Raw genomic sequence first — 22,499 nt, forward strand, 5'->3', positions numbered from 1 at the left:
AGAAGAACAATAAAAGGCTTAGTTATTTTTTATAAATCACAATTCATTTATAATTATTTTGGATATTGATGTATTTAAGTGAGATCTAATTGAGTTAACTTTAAGAATATTTTATTTTTAAATAAACAATGTAGTCTTAGAGAAAATAATTGAAATATATTAACCCAATAATTTAGGAACTCGAATCTTAAATCAGATCAAATAACAGGCAAAAACCATCCAAATATGATAACTTTACGTATAACTATCTATAATACAAGTGGTATATTAGATAATATACTAATTATACTAAAACGAAATGGTAAATCATAGTAGCAATGGCAATTTTGTGAATGTTTTTAATTTTTTGCATTAGAAATGTTTTTCACCTGACCTGTAATAAAGAGAGTCAAATAAAAACATTAATATTTTTTATAGTTTTTAATTTTATTTAATTAAATATATGTATAAAATTTTTGATTTATTTTTTTAAAAAATAAAAGTCGAGAAGACTGGCATTTTATTTTAATTATGGTGGAAAAAGAAGACTCGATCGACGGCAAACCGTGGATGAAACGGAATAACAGATGAGAAATAATTGAAACTGAAACTGGAAAGGAATGAAAGGTCTTATCAAATGTAGAAAGAAGTCCAAATCAAATAATGAAAGCAAACTCGTCTGTTATGAGATTTACCCGCCAATCATGCATGCCTTTCTTTCCTTCCTTCCTTCCTTGTACATCGATTCTTGACCTTTAGCGGAGATTAGTCTTCGCCAGCGGTTTCAGTTGTTTTTAAAAATTATTTTTAATATTAATATATTAAAAATATACAAAAATATACAAAAATAAACAGAATAATCTAAAAGGAATAAGTGGTCGTCGTTTTATGAAAGGTGAAGATCAAAACGAGGATCTTTTCTACAAAAGTGGAGACCAGCGCCACATTTTAGAAGAGCTGCTTCCGTATGTGTAGTGTGACTCAGTTTTCAAATGTTTAATAAATGGTTTTATGAGACGTCAAGTTCGAAACTTTGTAACTCACTTTTTCTCAGGGTGATAGCCTCATTGTTCAATGAATCATTCATTACCTCCAACTCACCAGTTAGTTAGTGGTGAACATGATGATTACGAGCGCTCTCTCTCTCTCTCTCTCTCTCTCTCTCTCTCTCTCTCTCTCTCTCTCTCATTCATATTTATGAGAGAGAGAGAGAGAGAGAGAGAGAGAGATTCTTGTACCAATCTCAATAGAATAAGATTGAGAACGTGTTTGGTACTAGTGATGGTGTTGTTTTTATTTTAAATTAATTTTTTTAGATAGTTTTGAATGGTTTTAATGTTCTCACATTAAAATAAAAAATATATAATATTTTAATATATTTTAAAATAAAAAATATTTTAAAATTCAATCACTAATTAAAAAATTAAACTCTATCCATAAACTGAACAATATGATGTGAAAAGATTGCAGTCCATCCTTACCAACTCTAAGGTCTCGTTTGTTTGCTGAAAAGTAATTTCTTTTTGAAAAGTGAATTCCGGGAAAGTAAATTATTTTTTGATATTTGATAGTATAATGAAAAATAAATTGCAAAATATTTTCCAATATTTGGTTATGTCATGGAAAATAAGCTGGAAAATAACTTATTAATGTTTTATTTTTTTCAAATTTATTAAAATAATGAGGAACAAATCTTACAAATTAAAAAAATGAATGGCAATGAAATTGAAAAAAAATATAATTTCATAAATTATCTCAAATAAAATAAATAATAATCAAAATAATAGAGATCAAATCTAAAAAATAAAAAAAACTGAAAGATCAAGAAATAAAAATAATAATAATTAACATTTCATAAATTATTTCAAATAAAATAAGAAACAATAAAAAAAATGAGAACCAAATTTGATAGATAAAAAATTTCAATTAAAAAATGATAAGAGAAAAGTAAATAACAATTATAAAAACAAGGACCAAAATTAATATAAAAAATAAATTTTAAGGGATGAAATTGAAAAACAAATATTCAAAACAATATATATATAGCAATCAAAAGTTTGAGGATCAAATTTGATATAATCATCAAATAATATGATATTTCTAAATTTTCCACAACTTCCAGAAAGTGTTTTCCGCCCAATATAAAAGGAAAACACTTTCTTGGAAACCAAGCCAAATTTTCCTTTGACTGGAAAGTGTTTTCCGTTGACCGAAAAGTGTTTTTCGTTAACCAACTTTCCTAATGGTAAACAAACACAGGAAAGTTAGAAAGTGGTTTCCCGAAAACAAACGCAGCTTAATATTCGGGCAAAGTCTAAGTGAATGAACAAACAAGGATAGCCTAGGTGGTTAATGTTGTCAAGGGAGAACTTCTTGTTTTTTTAAAAATTAAATTAGCACGGTAAATTTAAAGATTTAAGAGAATGATACTATTTAAAAAAATTAGTGAAATAATATAATTTGATCTAGTTGTGTTTTTGAAGCACGACATTTAGAAGCGCAACAACTTAAAATGTCATGCTTTATAAGCACAATACCAATTAAAATTTAAACAGATCAAACAACAACAACACATAGACACTCCCCCCTCTCTTTAATAAAACCCACAGTCTCCCTCATGTGTCTCTTAAAAAACTCATTAATCACTTAGATTTTGCTCTTAAAACAACTAAATAGAATCCATCATAGTCTTTAAGCATCATTTGGTATTTTTGTGTTGAAAACTCATTGTCCCCTTTGTTGCCATCACCACTGTCGCCACTACCCCAACCATTCTTGTTGTCATATAAGCAAGGTAAACATACTACATTGTTATTAATTTGTATTTGGTTTGGTTGAAATCAAATAATTGTTGAAGTTGAATTTAGGGTTTATGGTGAATTTAAGGTTTGTTGAATCAATGATAAATTAGTTAAAAATATATTCAATTAGAGTTTATTTGATATAGTTGAACATGAAAATAGGTTTAATTAATTATTTGTTGCGTTTAATTTAGATTAAATTGGTGTATATTGTTGGAATAGACTAATAATATAGTTAAATACGCACATACATTCATGTAATAGAGCATAAATGTAGTTGAATTATGATGAATTACATGTTTCATTTAATTGTTGATAAGTTAAAGAATTTAGTATTTTCTTTGAATTAAATTAATTTGCTATAAATTTATGTTTGATTTAATGCAATTGAGCATTAAAAATATCAATTGATAATGTATTATGAATGTTTAGTTTGCTTTAACTTTAAATTTTAAGAATTTGATTGAATTTGCTATGAATTTTGCCAATTATGATTGATGTAATGCAATTTAGTTAAAATTATGTTAAATTGACTAGAATCCGATTTTTTTTATAGAATGTCTAATAATATATTTATATTATGTTATTACGGTAGTAATATTGTTTCGGAAGTGAACAATAGTATCACATACAATGACGGGAGCAGTTTATTGTTAACTAGTAATTTAGGCATGTTGTATGTAGAAATGAAATAAACTATTTTTCATGGACTTAAGGTGAAATTATAACGATATTGATGTTGAAATAATTTGGAGGTGTCCACTTGATGAACAACAATATTATCTTGTATCGATTTTGTATGATGGTAGTTTAAGACAATGATAGATTCTTTCATTCAAAATGGTTTGAGCATGATGATTATGTAAGTAATCAATCAAAATCTGTGTGTGTTCAAATTTCTGCTAGTCTTACAAATTCAGTTGGTAGAGATAAAAATAGTTTATTATCGGATGATTTGCTACAAATTATAGATGATTGTATGTTTGACAATCTTTTTGCTAATTAATATAGATTTGACTATTATGAGCCTAGTGATAATGAAAATGATGAAATTATTCCTCCTGCTCCTGAATTTGAAGATGCTTTTAGGTCTAGTTTTGTTGTTTACATGATTGGGCATTTTGTCATATAAGTATGGCAGGAGGGTCTAATTTAGAGGTTAATCAAATAATTAATAATAAAAATGAATTGATTAATGTTGTTAAACGGTGGCACATTGCACACTCGATTGAGTACTGAGTCTAATGGTTGAACTCAACATTTGTTCAATTACAATGAGTGCAAACACTATAATATAAGTGATATTTGCATGAGGGATATCATAAAATATCAATTCATTTATCGTGATCACATGATATTTTCTAAGCTTTTAACAACACCTCTTACCATTATACATGTTGAGGTGTTAGCTACCATTCAGGACAAGGATTTTATGTGACAATCATCTCTTATGAAGAGTGACAGAAACATAAGAAACCCTAACAAATTTTATCACTTCTATGGCGACCACAACCACACACTGAGGAATGTCATGCCTTGAAAAAAAAAATATAATAATTGATCTCCAGGGGATATCTCTAATAATTTATGAAGAAAACGATGCAACATGAACAAATAAAATAAAATTCTTGTGATGCAATAACTTAAATCAGAAGCTTTTCAAAAATTATATCTCCATTATATTCTGAAGTTTTGAATAAAAGAAGTAATGTTTCTCTAAATGTATATTCATATATCTAATGAAAAATCTTCACAATAAGATCTCATGTCCCTAGCAAAAAAATCTTTATAAATGAGATTTTCATGTCTCTATGAAATCTTTATGTCTTCAAATGAGTTCTCTGTGTCTCCAAACATATCTTTAATATCTCTAACAAAAATCTTCATGTAATATGGACATTGAAATCTCCACATCTTTATATAATAGCTTCTTACACAATGCTTTAATAATGTTTTTTTATTGATCACAAAGCATTCTCTATTTTTAAGAAATAATACACTTTATTGTAAGAGGAATAAACAAATTGATCAAACCCTTATCTCTCTTGCAAAAAACACTCATTTTCTTATATAGGTATGGTCACAAAAGGCTACATTCTCATACAGATATTATGTATTTTCTTTTCCTGTTTTTGTTGGTCAAAATCTTTTAAACATGTCTGTTTAAAATACTTGGGGGGAAATCATAATATAATAAAAAGAAATCAATCAACTTGGTTGGTTTGTCATTTGGTTAGGCTTTCACCTAACCAAATTGATCACGGACGTATGCTTAACCACCACTTTGACCCGAGTCACAACCTCACCTAATCTTATCTTGGCACACACCTTCATGAATTTTTTTGGGTTTTTAGAAGCCATGAACACACTTTTTTCCGGTACTTTTTCTATGCAAAACATTATTCATTTTCTATGTCAATTGCAACATTACTCACCTGACCATCTCTAATGTGCTAACTTGTCTATTTTCTTCATGACTAAACAATAACTCCATCAATGGAATAGCAATGACATCACCAATACGAGCATATCACAACATCATATGATCTAACTTTTTATTTTTCTTTTCTATGAGATAAGCTCAAGGACTGGGCATATAGAAACACGCCATCACTAGTAAGCAAAGCTAGACCTATTCTTAGCTATTAAGAACAAGTCTTAAGTCTTAGACCTGTTTGTTTGCTAAAAAGTAATTTTTTTTGGAAAGTAGATTCCTAAAAAGTGAATTATTTTTTGATATTTGGTAGTGTCATGGAAAATAAGTTAGAAAACATTTTCCAGTGTTTGGTTATGTCATGGATAATGACCTGAAAAATAACTTATTAATGTTTTTTAATTTTTAAGTTTATTAAAATAATGAAAAACAAATCTTACAAATTAAAAAGTTAAATGAGAATGAAATTGAAAAAAAAATCTAATTTCATAAATTATCTCAAATAAAATAAATAACAATCAAAATAATAGGGATCAAATCTAACAGATAAAAAAAATTAAAAGATAATAAAATTAAAATAATAATAATAATTATAATTTCATAAATTATTTCAAATAAATTAAGTAACAATCAAAAGAATGAGAATCAAATTTGATAAATAAAAAATTTTAATTAAAAAATTCATAAAAGAAAAGTAAATAACAATTATAAAAATTAAAATTAAAATTAATATAAAAATTTAAGGACGAATACCGCCATTGATTATGTTGAAAGTCTAAGTTTAAGTTAATATAAAAATAAGTACAAAGTTAATATAAAAGAATGGGGTATAGTAACTTCAAGAAGATTTAAGTTTTTTGTAATTATTCTATAAACTTAAAAATTAAAAAGTCGATGATTAATTCATTTATGAGCTCTGTTCGTTATAATTTGTACAAGTAGGCTATTTAACAATTAAAAAGAGACGCTAATGAGATATGATCATCTGTTACTAGCTAGACTGATTAATTTTTCTAAATATTTTATAGGCTGTTTTTTTAATTTCCTAATTAAAAAAAAAACAAAACAAAAACTCTATGAATCTTCAATTTAATTTGCCGTTTGCTGTACGTTATCCTGAGCCATCTTCAGCAATCCACAGATCATCATTACTCGATCGTGGCAAATAGTGCATGCATCAAATCAATTCCAGGCATCGCCATAAATGACAATGAAATCTGAAACTCTAAGCACAGTTGTTTTCCATAGAGATAGTCATCGAGGTTCAATTTAATGGCGCTATTGGGAAATGCTCAAAGTCAAGTTGCGAGAAAATTTAAGAAATACAGTAAAAAAAAAAAAAAATTAAATTTGATATAATTAGTAAATAATATAATATTTTTATTTTTTTAATAATTTTTAAAAGATATTTTTTATCTAAAATAAAAGGAAAACACCTTTTTAAAAACCAAACCAAATATTTTTTTAATTGAAAAGTGTTTTTCATGGACCAGTTTTTTTAATTATAAACAAAAACAACAAAATTTAAAAAATAATTTTTAAAAACCATTAAAAATCTTGATCATACAAGTTTCATATATAGACCACACATAGATACATGCTTCCTATAACTTTATTTTATTTTTTTTCTCAATCTCACACATTATTATCTCCTTCAACACTTACTAACTTAAATATTGAAAAGCCCTCCATTCCAACAAAGAATTGTTTTTTCAAGAACAGCCCACGTAAGAGACAAAAGATCTAAATTAACTAGAATTCTAGGAAAGTTCCGTCAAAATTTCATAAAGAAAAAGAAAAACGTGTTCAATCAATACTTGAGCTGCCTTCCTCTCAATCAATGGGGACCCAAATGTAGTTTTTGGGCATCCATTTATCTTTTTCGAAGGGACCCTCAAATGTTTGTTATATTGAAATAGTACCCAGTAATCATCTGAAATTTCTGATTGATTTCTCAAAGGGCCCCCAATCATCTGAAATTCCATGCTCAAGACATGGAATCTCTAAGCCTTCAATAATATCCCCGACAACTAAATTTTTGTCGGGGATATTATTGGGCCACCAATAATCTGTGTTGTTTATTTATTTCATAATAAATTTTATTTATTATCGAAGTCAAAGTGATTGCAAATGTATAGATTTGCATACCCATGTTTTTTTCCACAATTTTTTGAACTTCTTTCAACTATATTATTTAGCAATAATATTCCTATAATACCTAGATTGGTCCAATTTTGATAGCAAATAGATCTTTTACTGTATTAATATTGTATGTAATGATTTTATCGAAACATTATGCTAATTGCTACAATTACTTTTATTCTTATTATTTTTGTTGTGTATAAATAAAAATATTAAAAAATCAAATCTCCATGAATGACTGATGTTTATTGATCCAAATATTAAAGAGTGTATGCTATAATATTAAAAACCTAAATTATTTCCTTGCTAGCTCAAAACATATTTTATCAACTAAAACATGCTCGTTCACCCATTGATATTGGTCAAAATGAATTAAAAAAAAATATTATGATAGAAAAACAATAATGGATATGTGTATATTATATATTATATTCTCGATATTTATTCATGTAATATAGATAATATTTATTTTTTTAATTTCACTTCTCAACAAAAAAAAATACTCAATATATCTCATAAAAACTTTTACCGCAGCATTTTTTATAAATTGTTATCGATTCTAATAAATAAAAAAACAAATATTAATTTTAAATTCAAATTAAATAAATAATCAAGTTTGAAAATTTCAAAGTTTGTAAGTTAGACCAGTTTTAACAATAATAATAAATGGTAATTTATAGCCTGAATATTTTTTATTATACTTTTAAAAAAATTAATCCTCCCATACATCAACATGTAAACTTATGCTAAAACTAATCCAATAATACTCCCCGTTGCTGTTCAAAAGAAAAAAAAAAAGAAAAACTCAATTTTAGGGAAAATTCCATCAAATTTTCATAAGAAAAAAGGAACAACTTGTTCAATCAATGGTTGAGCTGCTTTCCTCTGTCGATCGAAGGGACCCAAATATATTTCCATCAAATGTTTCTTCCCGAAGAACCCTCTTGGTAAATTACATCACGACAGGGCTAAAATGTTTGTAATCATCTGATATTTTTGATTGATTTCTCAAAGGGCCACCAGTAATCTTAACCCATGTTCAAGGCACGGAGTCCTCAGGGAGTGTTTGTTTACGATGGTTGATTTGTTCTTCAAATTATTTTTTATTTAAAAAAATAGAGGTGAGTAAAAAACCTAATAAACCGATTAAACCAAAAAACTAAAAAAATTAACTGAAAAAACCGAACTGAAAAAAAAATCAATTAAACTGATTAGAATATTTAAAAAAAAATCCGGTTTGATTTCGGTTTTGTAATGTAGAAACTGATTAACCCAAACCGAACTAATTCAACCAACATTTAGACCCACTATAAAAGAAAACCCTAAAACTAAACTTCATAGCTCACAATATTCCTGACAATCCTTGAGCTCTTAGCCGCCTCCTCTCCCAAATATCTTTCAAGGTGTCCCTCTCTCACCACTCTCCTTCTCTAATTCTCTCATTATTTTTAGTCAAGCTGTTATGGTTCTTGGCAATTAGTCTCCATCCCTAACCCCATTCATTCTAACTCAAGAATTTCTATTTTAAATCTGAGTTTCTACTTTTTTCTGTTCATGTGTAAGCTATTCCATGCGATGTCTTTCACAAAGGTACAAAGATTTTATAATAGATAAAGCTAGTGAATCTTTTCTTTCCTCATATCAGCTGCTAGTGCTACTCTTGCTGTCTTCAATTAGCTTTAAAGCTTCTTCACCTTTTGCGCTTAGCACTTTCACCGGATAGTATCGGTTTTTTCAATTTTTTCCTTAATTAATCGAACCGAATCAACCCGAAAATGGTCTGTTTGAACCGGTTTCGATTATGAATTTAAAAAAAATTGATTTTGTTGGTTTTTTAAGTAAAAACCGAACCGAACCGAACCGAAAATGCTCACTCCTATAAAAAAATATTAAATTAATTTTTAGTTATTTTTAATTATTTTTATGAGCTAATATAAAAAATTTTAAAATATATTTTTAATTAAAAACATTTTTAAAAACATTTTTAACTATATTACCAAAAACACAAGCCTCTAATGACATCCCCAACAGTGCTGATTGTTACAAGCCTTACAATTTAACAGTATCACCATTCATAGTACTTGTTAACTTGATAGCAGGTTGATTTTTAATTTATTGACTTGTAATCTCATGTGGTACATCACGTCTTTTATTATTATATTTTGTTTTATTACAGCCAAATTACCATGAATAAATTTAGAGATTTGTTTTTTCACAATAACATCATTTTAATAAATTTTTTAGCAAAAGTAAAATAATTTTATCTTATCATGCCCTTCAAAAGCATAAAATTTAGGAAATATCATTATGTTTAAGCATAGTTATAGCTTGTAAGAATTACAACAACTTAACAAGTCATGATTTTGAAACGTAGAATCTTAACATGTTGAAGTGTGATATATTATAAAATTTAAGTTTATTTTCCAATAAAAAAAATAGAGATAAATAGTATAACTCTCCTTTCTATATATATAAAAAAGAAACTCATCAATCACTTGTTTTTTTATCCTTAAAACACCAAAAAATCAAATGTATCTTAGTCTCCAAACATTATAGGATGTTTTCCTCTTCAAAATCCATCAATCACTTTCTAGTCATGCAATCAAGATAAACATGCTACAGCACATACTATATTGCTATTAATTATATGGGTTTTATATGTAATATGTGTTTGATTTAGTTGAAATGAAATTAATGATTAAGGTTTAGGTTGAATTTAGGGTTCGATGAATTAATAATATATTAGCTATGAATGCTATCAATTAGGGTTGATTTGATGTAGTTGAACATGAAAATAACATCAATAAGAAATTAAGACTTCCAATGAATTATGCATTGCATTAAATTTTGGATAAGTTATTGAATTAGAAAATTTGTGTAACTTGGTTGGAATAAGCTAATAATGTTAGGGTTGACGCTTGACAAGTTCATGCAACAAAGCATGAATGAGGTAGAATTTTGATAAATTATATGTTGCGTTGAATAGTTGATAAGTTGTTGAATTTGATATTTTGTTTGAATTATTTGAATTTGCTATGAATTGGCAATTGCTCTAGTTGTTTGCACTAGAGGATGAACATATGGATATCAGCGGTCCTGTTGATATTTTTGAGATAGTTAAGCTATATTTTCCAGATCGAGTAATGCGACAATTCAATTACAGACAACACATTCTAGTTAACATCGATATGAGTGATGCGTTGTATGTCATAAATCATCAATGGGATACACAGAGAAATGATATATTTACATAGATGCATCCTATAATTAACTACGAAGGAGTATATGATTTGATAAATGGGTATCACATGTTGGGTCATTACATCTAATCCCGAGCAAGTTCCTCCACCTATAGACATGCAATATGAGCAATATAACGGATTTAAAATACCATAAGTAATCAAGCCTTTTTAGAATTGATATATGTTAAACAATTTATTTTATTTATGGATACTTTAATTTAATATCAATATTTTATTAATATTAAGTTAGCTTATTGCTATTGAAGGGTCAAGAGAACGCATCCAGCATCCAGCATCCAATACGAGTGATGGTTTAATGTTTGTTGCTATGCTCTTGAGAACTTTGGGGATATGTTAACTCTTGATGAAGTAGTGGCAGAGAACGAGGTCACTCGGGCATAAGCAGGAGCATGATGCATTCGTGCTATTAATAAGCCCAAATTACCTAGTAGACGACATAAACATAGATAGATAGATGTGTTATATTGATATATTTTTGGGATTTCAATTGATAAAATATTGCATTGTTTAAGTATTTCATATTTCTCGTGTATTTTTATTTATTTGTATTTGTCTCAAGAAAAAATTCTCATATATAATAGTACATAAATGTGGTGGATGAAAATAATTGAGATTTGTGTTTTGAGTGAAAAGCTTAAAGCTACTTGTGATTATGAAACATGAAAATCTTGTTGCGTTTAATTATTGCGGTTATTAAGAGGTATTTCTAAGTGAAATACAACTTTGGGTAGAGTTCTTAAATAGAAGAAACTCTATCAGAATTTTGTTAAAATTAAAGAATGTCTTACTCTTTAAAATCAATAACTAAATTAAATGTAAGATCAACAAACTAAATAATCATTTAAATTTGAGTTATTATGCAATTCAATGATAAATCTCATAAGAACCCTTTTTGTTAGATGCATGGGATTTTTGTTGCTAGATTTTCATGGAATGACTGAGAATGACTACTGGAATTCAATTGATATCACGGTTTTGAAACGTGATATTTAATTGTGTCATGTTTTTAAAACTTGGTATATAATTGATATCAAATTTCTCAATCATGATTTTTATTTGTCATGACTCTTGAAATATAATATTAATTTCATGTCGTGTTTCTAAAATACAAGATATATTAAATATCACATTTCATAATTATAATATTTCCAAACTGTACTACTTCGCCGAGACTTTTTATTGTCATGTAAATTAACCAAATCATTTTATTTGTTATGTTAATAGCCCAGGATAGCCAACTGTAGATCTAAATATATTCAACATAGCCACATCGAGTTAGCCATTGGTCATTTGTTTGAAATAGAAGGAGGGTGGGCTTGTGCATGAACCTAGCCATTTGCTCCCTGGGATTGAAATTGACGTTCCAACAGTCAACAATGGAGGACTAATCTTCATATATTAATTTTCCTGGCTTGGAAATTTGAGCTCAAACTTGAGATCTTGGCTACCTTAGTTATAAGAAGCTGGTCCTCCATTGTTGACTGTTGGGACCTCAATTTCAATCCGAGGGAGCAAATGGCTGCACCAACCCACCCTGATTTATTGATTTTTTTTATGCCAAGTGAATTTGATATTGATTTTGTTTTATTTAATCTAAACCCATTCATTGTTACCAAGAATATCTATCAATTAATTGAAAAAAAAGTTATTTTAATGAATTTAAAATGAAAATTTAAAAGTATATATCATCATTTAAGGTTTTTTTTTTCTTGTCTTTGAAATCCTAGCAAAAGAGAGAGTATCTACCTTTTTAACACTACTTTTATAAATTAATTAACGATTCTTTGGATTTTTTTACTTCGATTTGACTTACAGTAAAAAAAAAAAAAATAGTATTACAGTTGGAAATATAAGCAATATAACACTCGATCCAATAACTATCAATTTTTTTTTATTAGAGAATTTGTTTTGAGACAGTTAAGAGTATTTTTTAATATTCTACTAAAACATATAGATAGACATTTATTAATTCTCTGTCTCTAATATTTAAGTCTTTTCTCTATTCAAAAATAGTAATCAAATATATATTACCTATAAATAATTAAATATATTTACATGTATTTTTCTGTTTCTATATATAGGCTTGCTCCCTGAATTTACAAAGGAGAATATCTTTTTGAAATTTGAATGAAATCTCATCCTCAATCTTGCCTTTGTATTTGAGACTTTGAATAAGAATATTACTAATAATTAGTTGTTAAAATAATTTTGTTTTAATATAATGATCATACTAAATATTATTTCCTAATTTGACTATCCAAAAATCCGGTGCATTAAATATATAATAAACCTCATAAATCCAATCTGTGGAAATCTAGCGATAAATTAGCATTATTCATTCGAAAAAATAATTCTAGATAAATATTATTGTGAGATGGATAGCATTTCAGTTTTAAAATTTTTTAAATATTAATTGGTTTTATCCGCATGAACATCTTTTCCTTTGTAGTTGTTTCTTCATCTGAGAGTTATACCAAATTTTATTACTTTATCTATTTTTAAATTGTATTCATATTTTTTTATCCAATTACATTTAATTTTAAAAAATAATATAATAAAAATAAATGAGTTGACATAATATTTAATATTTTTTAATTCATGTGAGAAGTCTAATAATTGTTTATATATATATCCTTTTGAGAAGAAGGTAAAAAAACCAAGAAGGTAAAAAAAATATTTGTAATTTCCTTTTCCTTTATTTTCTATAAGAAATATTTTTGTGTCGATGTGATTAACAAAAACAGCAAGATATGTTGTCCCGGAGTTTAAGAAAATATGTCAATTTCCATGATTTCTCAAGTTTTAATTTTGTATTAAATATTAAAAAAGCTTTTTCCTTTGAATATATTAAAATAATATAAAATAAAATCCCTTACGCCCTCAATTACAGAAGAAAAATTACTTAAATGACACGGGCAGCCACCAATATCGAACTCCCACATGCTCCTTTTTGACCAAGTGAAGGCTCTCCATGGATGATGACCAATAAAGAACGTGGCATGATAAAAGCATTGATTTGAACGAACTCTTGCATAACATATTAAATAAACAACAACAACAATTAATTAATTAACAATATTTTAGTTGACTCATAGAATAGAATGATATTCATTTCAATAGTATTTTTTTTAATTTTATATTTTATTTATTAAAGATTGAACTTTATAGTTTATTATTATGATTTCATTTTTATAAAATTATCAATATCTCATGACTCGAGATTGTAGCTAGCCCAATTGACTCGAGTTTTTTTTTTTAATTTTATCCTTTAACGTTGAATTGATTATGAATTATATTTCATAATTTAATTTGATTTGATTTTTATGATATTATCTTAATCCAATGACTTGAGTCATGTGTTTTGCGGATTAACTCGGGTAGATTCAGATCATTTTATTATGTCCTATTTTTTAATTGATTTTTTTTCATTTTCATCAGTCAGCGATGAGTTTATTGGAAAATTTCATTTCATAATTTATTTTGATTTTTTTTATGAGGTTTATCACAGTCTTATGACCTTAGCTAACCCAATTGAATCGGGCTTTTTTTCTGTTTATTTTCTATGAAGTTATTTCGATCTCATGACTCGATTTACAGATTTGGCAGGTTAACAGAGGCTAATTTTTTAATTAATTTTTTTCAATTCCTTTCTTCAACACTGGGTTAATTGAGAATTAAAATTTATAATTTGTTTTGATTTGCTTTATATGAGGTTATCATAGTCTCATGATCTGAATTGTGAATTTGACAGATTAATTCAGGTTGACCTAGATCGATTCAATATGCTGTTGTTTCAATATTTTTATATAAAAAAATATTGTCATGAATTTTTGTAAGTCAAATTATATTTTAACTTGTCGTCTGGGTTGTCTTTGAACCCATCAAATCGATTAAGTCATATCAAGTCAACCTCTACACTGTTTGAGGTTTTTTGTACTAGAAAAACATTAGCAATGCTCGGATTATTTCTTTTGTATGTTTAAAAGAATTTTAATCCAATCCGCAAAGTAGCGTAAAATTTAACTTCATCTAATAAGTTAATCAGAGAAAAAACTAATTAAAATATGTTGAATTTTTAAAAGATTTTACAAAATAATATTATTTTTATTTATTATAAAATAAATAAAAAATTAATCTAATTTCACTTGAGTGGCCACGTAATTTGTGATCTCATACTTGCCCCAAATCAACTTTGATGTAGGATTTAAAAACTATGCTAATATCATGTTTTATTTTAAATTATTTTAATATTAATTTGTCCAAACTCGGATAATTTTTAGTTAATTAACTAGTAATAAAATTGTTAATTGATCAGTGGCGGCTCAATTGCTTCAATCAAATCGAGCTGAAAACCAAACCGGACAAAAAATAATGAATTCATTTATTTATTTGGAAAATCAAACCACGTAATTTTAACCTTTTAGAGATAGAGATCCAATAACGTTTGATATCTTATTCACATTTTATACCTTGTGGTAAAAAGCTAACATGGCATCGACACCTTCCTAGAGTCAAGACATCAAGCTGTTTTCGGACATAAATACAAGAGCAACCATCATTCAGGCCACCCACTTCAGATCTCCACTTGCAAGACACAAGAACCATAGACAAAATCTCCCGTCTTAGCCTCAGTTTTCTTGCTGAAACGAATCATTACTTGCTCTCTTGTTTTGTTTGATCTTTTTAAGTAATGGAGAACTTGATGGGCTTGCTTAGAATTCATGTGATTAGAGGGGTCAACCTTGCTGTAAGAGATGTCTGTAGCAGTGACCCTTATGTTGTGGTCAAGATGGGCAAACAGGTATTACATATGTTCTCTTGGACTGGTTCTTGTGTATCTTTGCTCATTTCTTGCATCATTTTGACTTCTGAATTCTGTTCTGTTGGGTTTTCTTGTTTTTTGATTGGTTTTTATGTTTGGTTGCTCTGATATTTGACGTTATGAGTTACTTGGGAGTGGCTGTACAAAGGGTTTTACCACTTTCTGTGGTGCTGGTGTTAATCATAGGTTTATTGAGTTATTAAGGTTAATTGGTATTTAAGACTCATGAACTGATCCTGTTGCTGTTGCGCTTGGATGACTGCTCTTCTTGTTATTATCATCTCTATTCAAATTCAAGGGGATCCGGGAAAAAGAATTTTCTTTTCCCGAATCCTAAAACTCAACCAGCAATAAACTTAAAAGTATTCTTGTTGTTGACTCTGGTTTTTGAGTCCTGTTTTTACCCTTCGAAGTTTCAGCTGATCTGTTGTTAACCTCGTCACTCTTATCAATTTCATAGATGAAGATCAGCAAGTTGACTTTTAAAATGAAAAGTTCTTGCACTATGCAGTCTAACGTTTCAAGAAGTTAAAGTTGTACACCATAATCTTTTCAGATTTGTTAGAAATTCTTGATTTTCTATATTATGGTCAAGTTGCAGAGCCTTTTCCCACTTGAGATTTCCCCTCACTAAAAGTTTCTCTTGTTATTTAATTACTCATTTCCTATAAGAAAAAAAGGCCGGTTTCAATAATTAAATTATGTTTCATCATCAAAATAGAAAGATAATTATAAACAAACAAAATGTATGGCTGCGTCTTTTTCGTTCTCAGTACTAGTTGTTAAAAAGAAATGGAAATAAAATATTTATGTTGGTCTCTTATAATTTGCAGTGGTTAGATTTTTGTCCTGTGCTTGCGGAACCTTGCTATAACACCAAGAATCTTGGATTTTTCTGTCTTTTTTTTTTCCTGAATTGATGTTTATAATATATGTTCTCTTGCAGAAACTGAAGACTCGCGTTATAAAGAAAAATATCAATCCTGAGTGGAACGATGATTTGACTCTTTCTATTGTGGATCCAAAACTTCCAGTCTCGATTGTGAGTATACTTGTTTTTTCGCTTGATATAATATGCTTGACTATATTGATAGGAAATGATGGCACCTAGTTGGAAAGGAAGCAGTTGTAGCAAAGATGGAAGGACTGAAAGTTTGAAGTGGCTTTTCGGTGTGTTTGGCACTTAAAGAACTCATGTGTCGTGGTTTAGCAGGCATCGAATATGCTTAGCTTTGACATTAAGATTGTAAATAAAATAGAATCATGAAGGTAACAGTATGAAGTTTCAAAAACATTTGACCACAAATCATTAAATTAAAGAGAATTTAGACAATAAATTCTTGTCGCAACAGTAACGCGCATTTAGAGCCGACATGCTTGAAGTTTCACTTGTTTTTCCTTGCCGTATCCTTCTGTGTTTTGACACAATAACTTATAGGTTACTTGCTGTAGATGGATTGATTTAACAAGACACAGAATTCCCTTTCTTGTTGCATTTGAGTGCAAAAGGTATTTAATTTGCCATCAGCATGCAACGGATTAGCAGTATGAAATGCATTACATTACTCTAAAAAGGGCAGATTTTGCAAGCTTTTGATTGCCATGCGCTGTTGATTGATTTTTTTGTGATGAAATGCTTCTTTTGGTGCAACTGCAGAGAGTGTATGACAAAGACACATTCAGCTTAGATGATAAGATGGGAGATGCAGAATTTGACATCAGTCAATTCATAGAAGTCGTAAAGATGCGATTGGATAACCTCCCTAGTGGAACCATAATAAGAAAAATTCAACCAAGCAGGGAAAATTGCCTAGCTGAAGAGAGCTGCATTGTCTGGGCTAATGGCAAAGTGGTTCAGAACCTGTTTCTTAGACTGAAGCATGTGGAGACTGGTGAAGTTGAACTCCAGCTAGAGTGGATTGATATCCCTGGTTCAAGGGGATTGTAGATTGCGCCTTCTGTGTTCTTAAGGTCTGCAATAATAGTGTACAGTTAGACCTCAGAACAGTCCGCCGGTCAGCCGTGGACAAGTTTGTTTGTGATGTTTATTGCAATGCGTGGAGATCAAATATGTAACTTGAATTAGAAGTGAGATTTTGCTATTTATATGTTTTGTATTTCCTAATCTGTTGCTATAAAAACTCCGCCGGAGACGGTTTCTTGTGCCATTGTGAGTTTTTCTAGCAAAACAAGGAAAATAAGGAATTTTTCTGGGCAGTGAACATTCTTGAATGGCTCCTGTTGTCGTGTAATGCATATTTATTAAACTCCGTAAACCAGGTTTGACTTGGGAGGTTGACCCAGAAACTTGTGACATCATGAAATTCTAATTTATATAAATTTCTAATCTAGTTCATGTGTAAGAGCGTTCTCCATTAATCTTGGGTGGCTCACCTTATCCGTTCCCTGTCCTTAGTTATACATATTTAAAAAGAGGGATTAGAAGCTCCTTCCTTTGGTGCGGTTTATGAAATGCTTTCCACAATCAAAGCTTCAATGTTTAGAGCTGCTTCGGTATTTAGATATTCAGACGAGGCCTCAAATTCAAAAATAACACTATGGGTTACAAAATTTCAAAGCTATTAAACATTTCCCGACTTTGGCTGTAGGTTAGACTAGTTAATCCATATTATTGTAAAAAACTTGCAGTAAATATTGATGAATATTATAATAGAGGAGAAATCAAAATGAATACAAGATTTAACATGGTTCAATGATTCACTTATATCTACATAAATAAAGAGTTTTTTTATTTTTATTATATCGAAATAGAATTACATAACATAACATATATTTATAATAAATCTTAAACTATCCAAAAAAAAAAAAAAACTTAGCATCCCAATAAATTCTAATTATGCAAGAAGTATTAATAACTCTTTCTAATACCCTTGTAGAAATGTTTCACCTGCACCTACTAACCTATTAATCATCTCTGATACGCACCACATTGACATCTACTTTAAGCCATAAACTAAACACATATAAATTTGTTTTATTTTTTAAATAACCAAAAGGACAAACTTAATAACTTAGCAGGTCCACTGAGAAAACTTACCATTGGATGTCTCCAAGGCCACTGTAGTTTCCAACTGGGCCATTGTTGTTCATAGCATTGATTTAATGATCCATCCTTTAGTTGGATTTCTACAAAACCTCACCATCAATCACATACCAAAGAATTGATGTTGCTATGGAATATTCCCGTTCCTTATCTATGTAAGAAAAAAAATTATTTCTTTTAAGTTTTCCATAACTCTTTTTTCTTAATGAATATTCCATAAATCTTATGAGGAGAAGAGTGTTTTGTTTTGATGGAGGATTTCCTTTCTTTTATTCAAAGGTTAAGTGATAAATTGTATCGAGTGGTTTTGTTGGTCATGCTTACCCGACTGATTTTTATTAAATTATAGAAAAAATACAAAAAAAAAAAACAATCAGTGTGGATATATCTGTTTATCCACATGTACACTTTTTTTTTTTTTAAAAAAAAAAGGATGGATTTTAAGGAACTGAAGATGACAAGTATGTCCTCACCAGTTTTCTTGTTGTGCTGAAAGAGTCAGGGATATCTGCTAACAAAACAATGTGGTGTTGCTCTACAGCACAGAAGATGACCAGTATATTATTTGCGAAGTCCTTTACTGTAAAATTTATGAAAGAAGTAGAAATTGCTTTAACCTTATCACACAAAATAAAAATAAAATTGTGAAATAACATTCTAGCAGAAACGGGTTTAAAACGCGGCACCTCTGATCCTTCTGCTCTTGATTTCTTCACCTCCCTGCAAGACTGACATTTCACATGGGGAATCTGCAGTTTTACCTGGAAGTAGAAATATTGACATCTGCAGATTTACATTTCCCTTGTTTTTTTTTTGTACCGAAAGAAACTCGATGTGTTGTTTCATGATCAACTTTTCGGTGTTATGCTGAGAAACAAGCACTTGGAGAAGTAAGCCAGGAGCTGATGGACACTAAGCTGTTTGGGAGATTAGCGGGAAAATAGTGCCGAAGAGAAGGGAGGGTTTTGAGGATGCCTCAGAAACATAAGCATGGAGACTCTTTCTGAGGTTTCTCTACCAAGAAACAGATTCCAAGAAGTGAAGGCTAATATATTGGAAGCAGCAGGTTTTCAGGAGGCAGCAGAGAGGGAAATAACAGAAATCATGAGGGAGAATCCATCTATGAGCAACCTTACCTCAAGATTGTATTGGCATTCATTGAAGGTTATTCATGGTTATTTATTAAAAACAAATACATTTTCTGCATTACCTTGCAGCATCTGGTCCTCTTTTATATGATTTGTGCTGCAGCGGTAGGTGAGAGCAGCTGTGTGTTAGCTGAAGAACGACTGCTGCAGAGAAATTAATCTGATTTTAACCCTTGCACTAGTTTTATCTAAGCTAAGATAAGGGGATTGCCATCTGTTTTAGTACACATGTATTTTGCGATGGTACACCTCTTTTAAGGGTTATCTACATGGGTCGACCCGGCCAGCTAGGATAATTTATAAAAAAGGATCAAAACTAATATAATAATAATATTTTTTTTAATTTACTATACATAAATTATAAACACAAAAATTACATGATTTAGTTTTATACAAATAACATGCTACAAAGTTACAAAAATAGAAAGATCTTTGTACGAGGTAGAAGACTAAGAGAAATGTTAAATTGAATCAAAACTATAAAATTAATTTTATTTTTATAATGCATCTACTATTTATGCAAAACATAAATATAAACATGCAAAATTTATAAGAAACAATAGTTAAAATAAAGTGTTATTTATGTTTTGCATTTTTTTTTGAAATAAAGTGAAGTACAAAAAATTAATAATAAATAAAGATTCTCACATATTTATTTTAATTGTATTCGTTGTTCTTTCAATAATTAGAAATTATCAATTAGTATATTTATTGTGAATCTTTCAATAATTTTATTTTTTATTTAAATAACTAAATAATTTATAAGAAAATCATCTTTTATTTTATTGTGAAATCTTGTTTAAACAATTTCTATTATCTAAAAAGTTTGTTCAATAATTTGTTGAAAGAAGAATAGTTAAAATAAATCAAATCAATCTGTTAACTCGTATGTAAATTGTTAATTTTTTCATTTTCTATCAATCCTTGGCATAGTTTAACAATCGATAACAAGTTCTTTATAATTAATATTGGCAGTGTCAATATTTTCCTGTTTAATTTTTACAATCTAAGTAAGCAGTCACTCTATAATCAATGCAAAACATCATAAATTCTTAAGAGCAAAACTTGAGTCAAATGTTGAAAATTATATTAGAAAATTTAATATATTCATCAAATAATTTTAAAAAATAATCTAGATGCAAAAATCTGCAATTTCTTGGAAGTAAATACAATTAATTTTATCTTTCTAATAAATCCTAGAAACATCTTCATCTAGCACTTTCTCTTTCAATCAATAATATGTCATTTATTCCGTATAAGATCATAATGGTTGGCGAATTCTAGAAGAAATGAAAATGATGTTTTAATCATGTACTTATAGTTAATTGAATCTAGAGCAAAATTGTTTTAATCTTTCCAACTTATATTTCTGGAACTGGCAGACTGTAGTGTCGGCTTTTAGAGTGCCTTCGTTAGAAAGGACGTAGGCAGTGAAGATATATATATCAGCTTCTTTTTCTGTCAAGTCTAATTAACTATCAAAATCATCAGCTAATTTGCTCTATAATTCTCAATAGCAAAATTAAACCAGAACCCTAAATTTTCAATAATATATCACTCAAATCAGTAGATTATAGATTAAAAAAAATAGAATATGGAGATGCCATAGACTAAATAACACCAACTCATGCATATATTTACAATAAAACAAAGTATTTAAGCCTTTAACAAAAATCTCTAAATATCTACTTGTAAAAACTGTGTTGAAACCTATGGGGCAAAAAAAAAAGCAAAAGGAAGAAGTTAACTTGCCTTAAATTGAACTTGAATCGGAGTTTTTTGTTGTATCTTAGGAAGAAGCAGCTTCAATAGAAGGATTTAGGCCAAGGGAAAACAGGAGAAGAAGGGATTTTTATCTTTCCCTAGCTCTGTCTCTAGACCCAACTCAATACTTAGATCACTATTTAGGCAAGTGACCTGCAAGTCAGCAGTCCATCCAAGGTATGATTTTTTTTTCAGATTTGATGTTGTTCTGATAAAAAACGGAAAAAAAAAAGATTCAAAGTAAAACCTAGTTTAGATACGCTCTGGATTGGCGAGTTATAGAGTTGTTTATAAGAAGAATGACAGAATGTTTCCGTTATAAAATGTTTCATTCTTGTTTCTATATATTTTATAGTCTCTTAATTTAGGTTTCCAATTGAAGTTCTTGCATCTCATTCATCTCTGGGTCTATCTTGTAACTGGTGTTGTAGAGGTGCCGACTCATCTTAAACTCGGACAGTCTCCGGAAGAAAATAGCTTCGCAAATACTGTGGTTCATGCTCCGGGCAAGATGGCAAGCCCCCTGTTGTTCAAGTGGTCCTGTGCTTTGGTCTCATAAAACATCTACCAGTTTTAGGGAATGCACTCTTGCCAATATCTACCTAAAATTCTTGATACGAATCTAAACATAAACTCTATATAAAAGGGCACTCAAATCCCTTAGAATATCCGCTAGGGAAGCGTGCCCTGAAAGACACCTGCTGCAGCACCACTCAGAGAAGCAAGAATCCCACCCCACAAAAACTGCCTCGAAGAAGTGCCGTAAAAGACACCTGCTGCATCACCCCTCAGAGAAGCAAGAATCCCACCCCACCACTCAAAGAAGCAAGAAAAATATCCCGTGTAAATATTTACTGGGTTTGGAAGAGGTTCATTGAATTAAAAAATTAGTTGTAATACTTGTAAATTAATTGAATAACTGATCTAGTTTACTAAAAAAATTATGAATTCAAGTGTCACAAATCTCAAAACCACTACAAGTTTACCTGATTTTTAACTTCAAGACATCAAGAGATTAATTAAGGTATCAATAAACATAAACTGATCTGGATACTTAGTGATGGTTCTTGAGCATTCTTGCA

General features: G+C 29.1%; 1 protein-coding gene across 1 annotated transcript; it reads left to right on the forward strand.

Annotated features, from left to right (window-relative positions):
• The first annotated feature begins 15,071 nt into the window (after window positions 1-15,071).
• Window positions 15,072-17,792, forward strand: LOC133699346 (protein C2-DOMAIN ABA-RELATED 4-like). Its single transcript, XM_062122583.1, has 3 exons — window positions 15,072-15,420; window positions 16,388-16,483; window positions 17,099-17,792. The coding sequence occupies exons 1-3, from the start codon at window positions 15,310-15,312 to the stop codon at window positions 17,387-17,389; spliced, it is 498 nt and encodes a 165-aa protein (XP_061978567.1). The 5' UTR covers window positions 15,072-15,309; the 3' UTR covers window positions 17,390-17,792.
• Window positions 17,793-22,499: the final 4,707 nt, after the last annotated feature.

The sequence above is a fragment of the Populus nigra genome, chromosome 7 (genome assembly GCF_951802175.1).
Source record: "Populus nigra chromosome 7, ddPopNigr1.1, whole genome shotgun sequence".
NCBI lineage: Eukaryota > Viridiplantae > Streptophyta > Magnoliopsida > Malpighiales > Salicaceae > Populus > Populus nigra.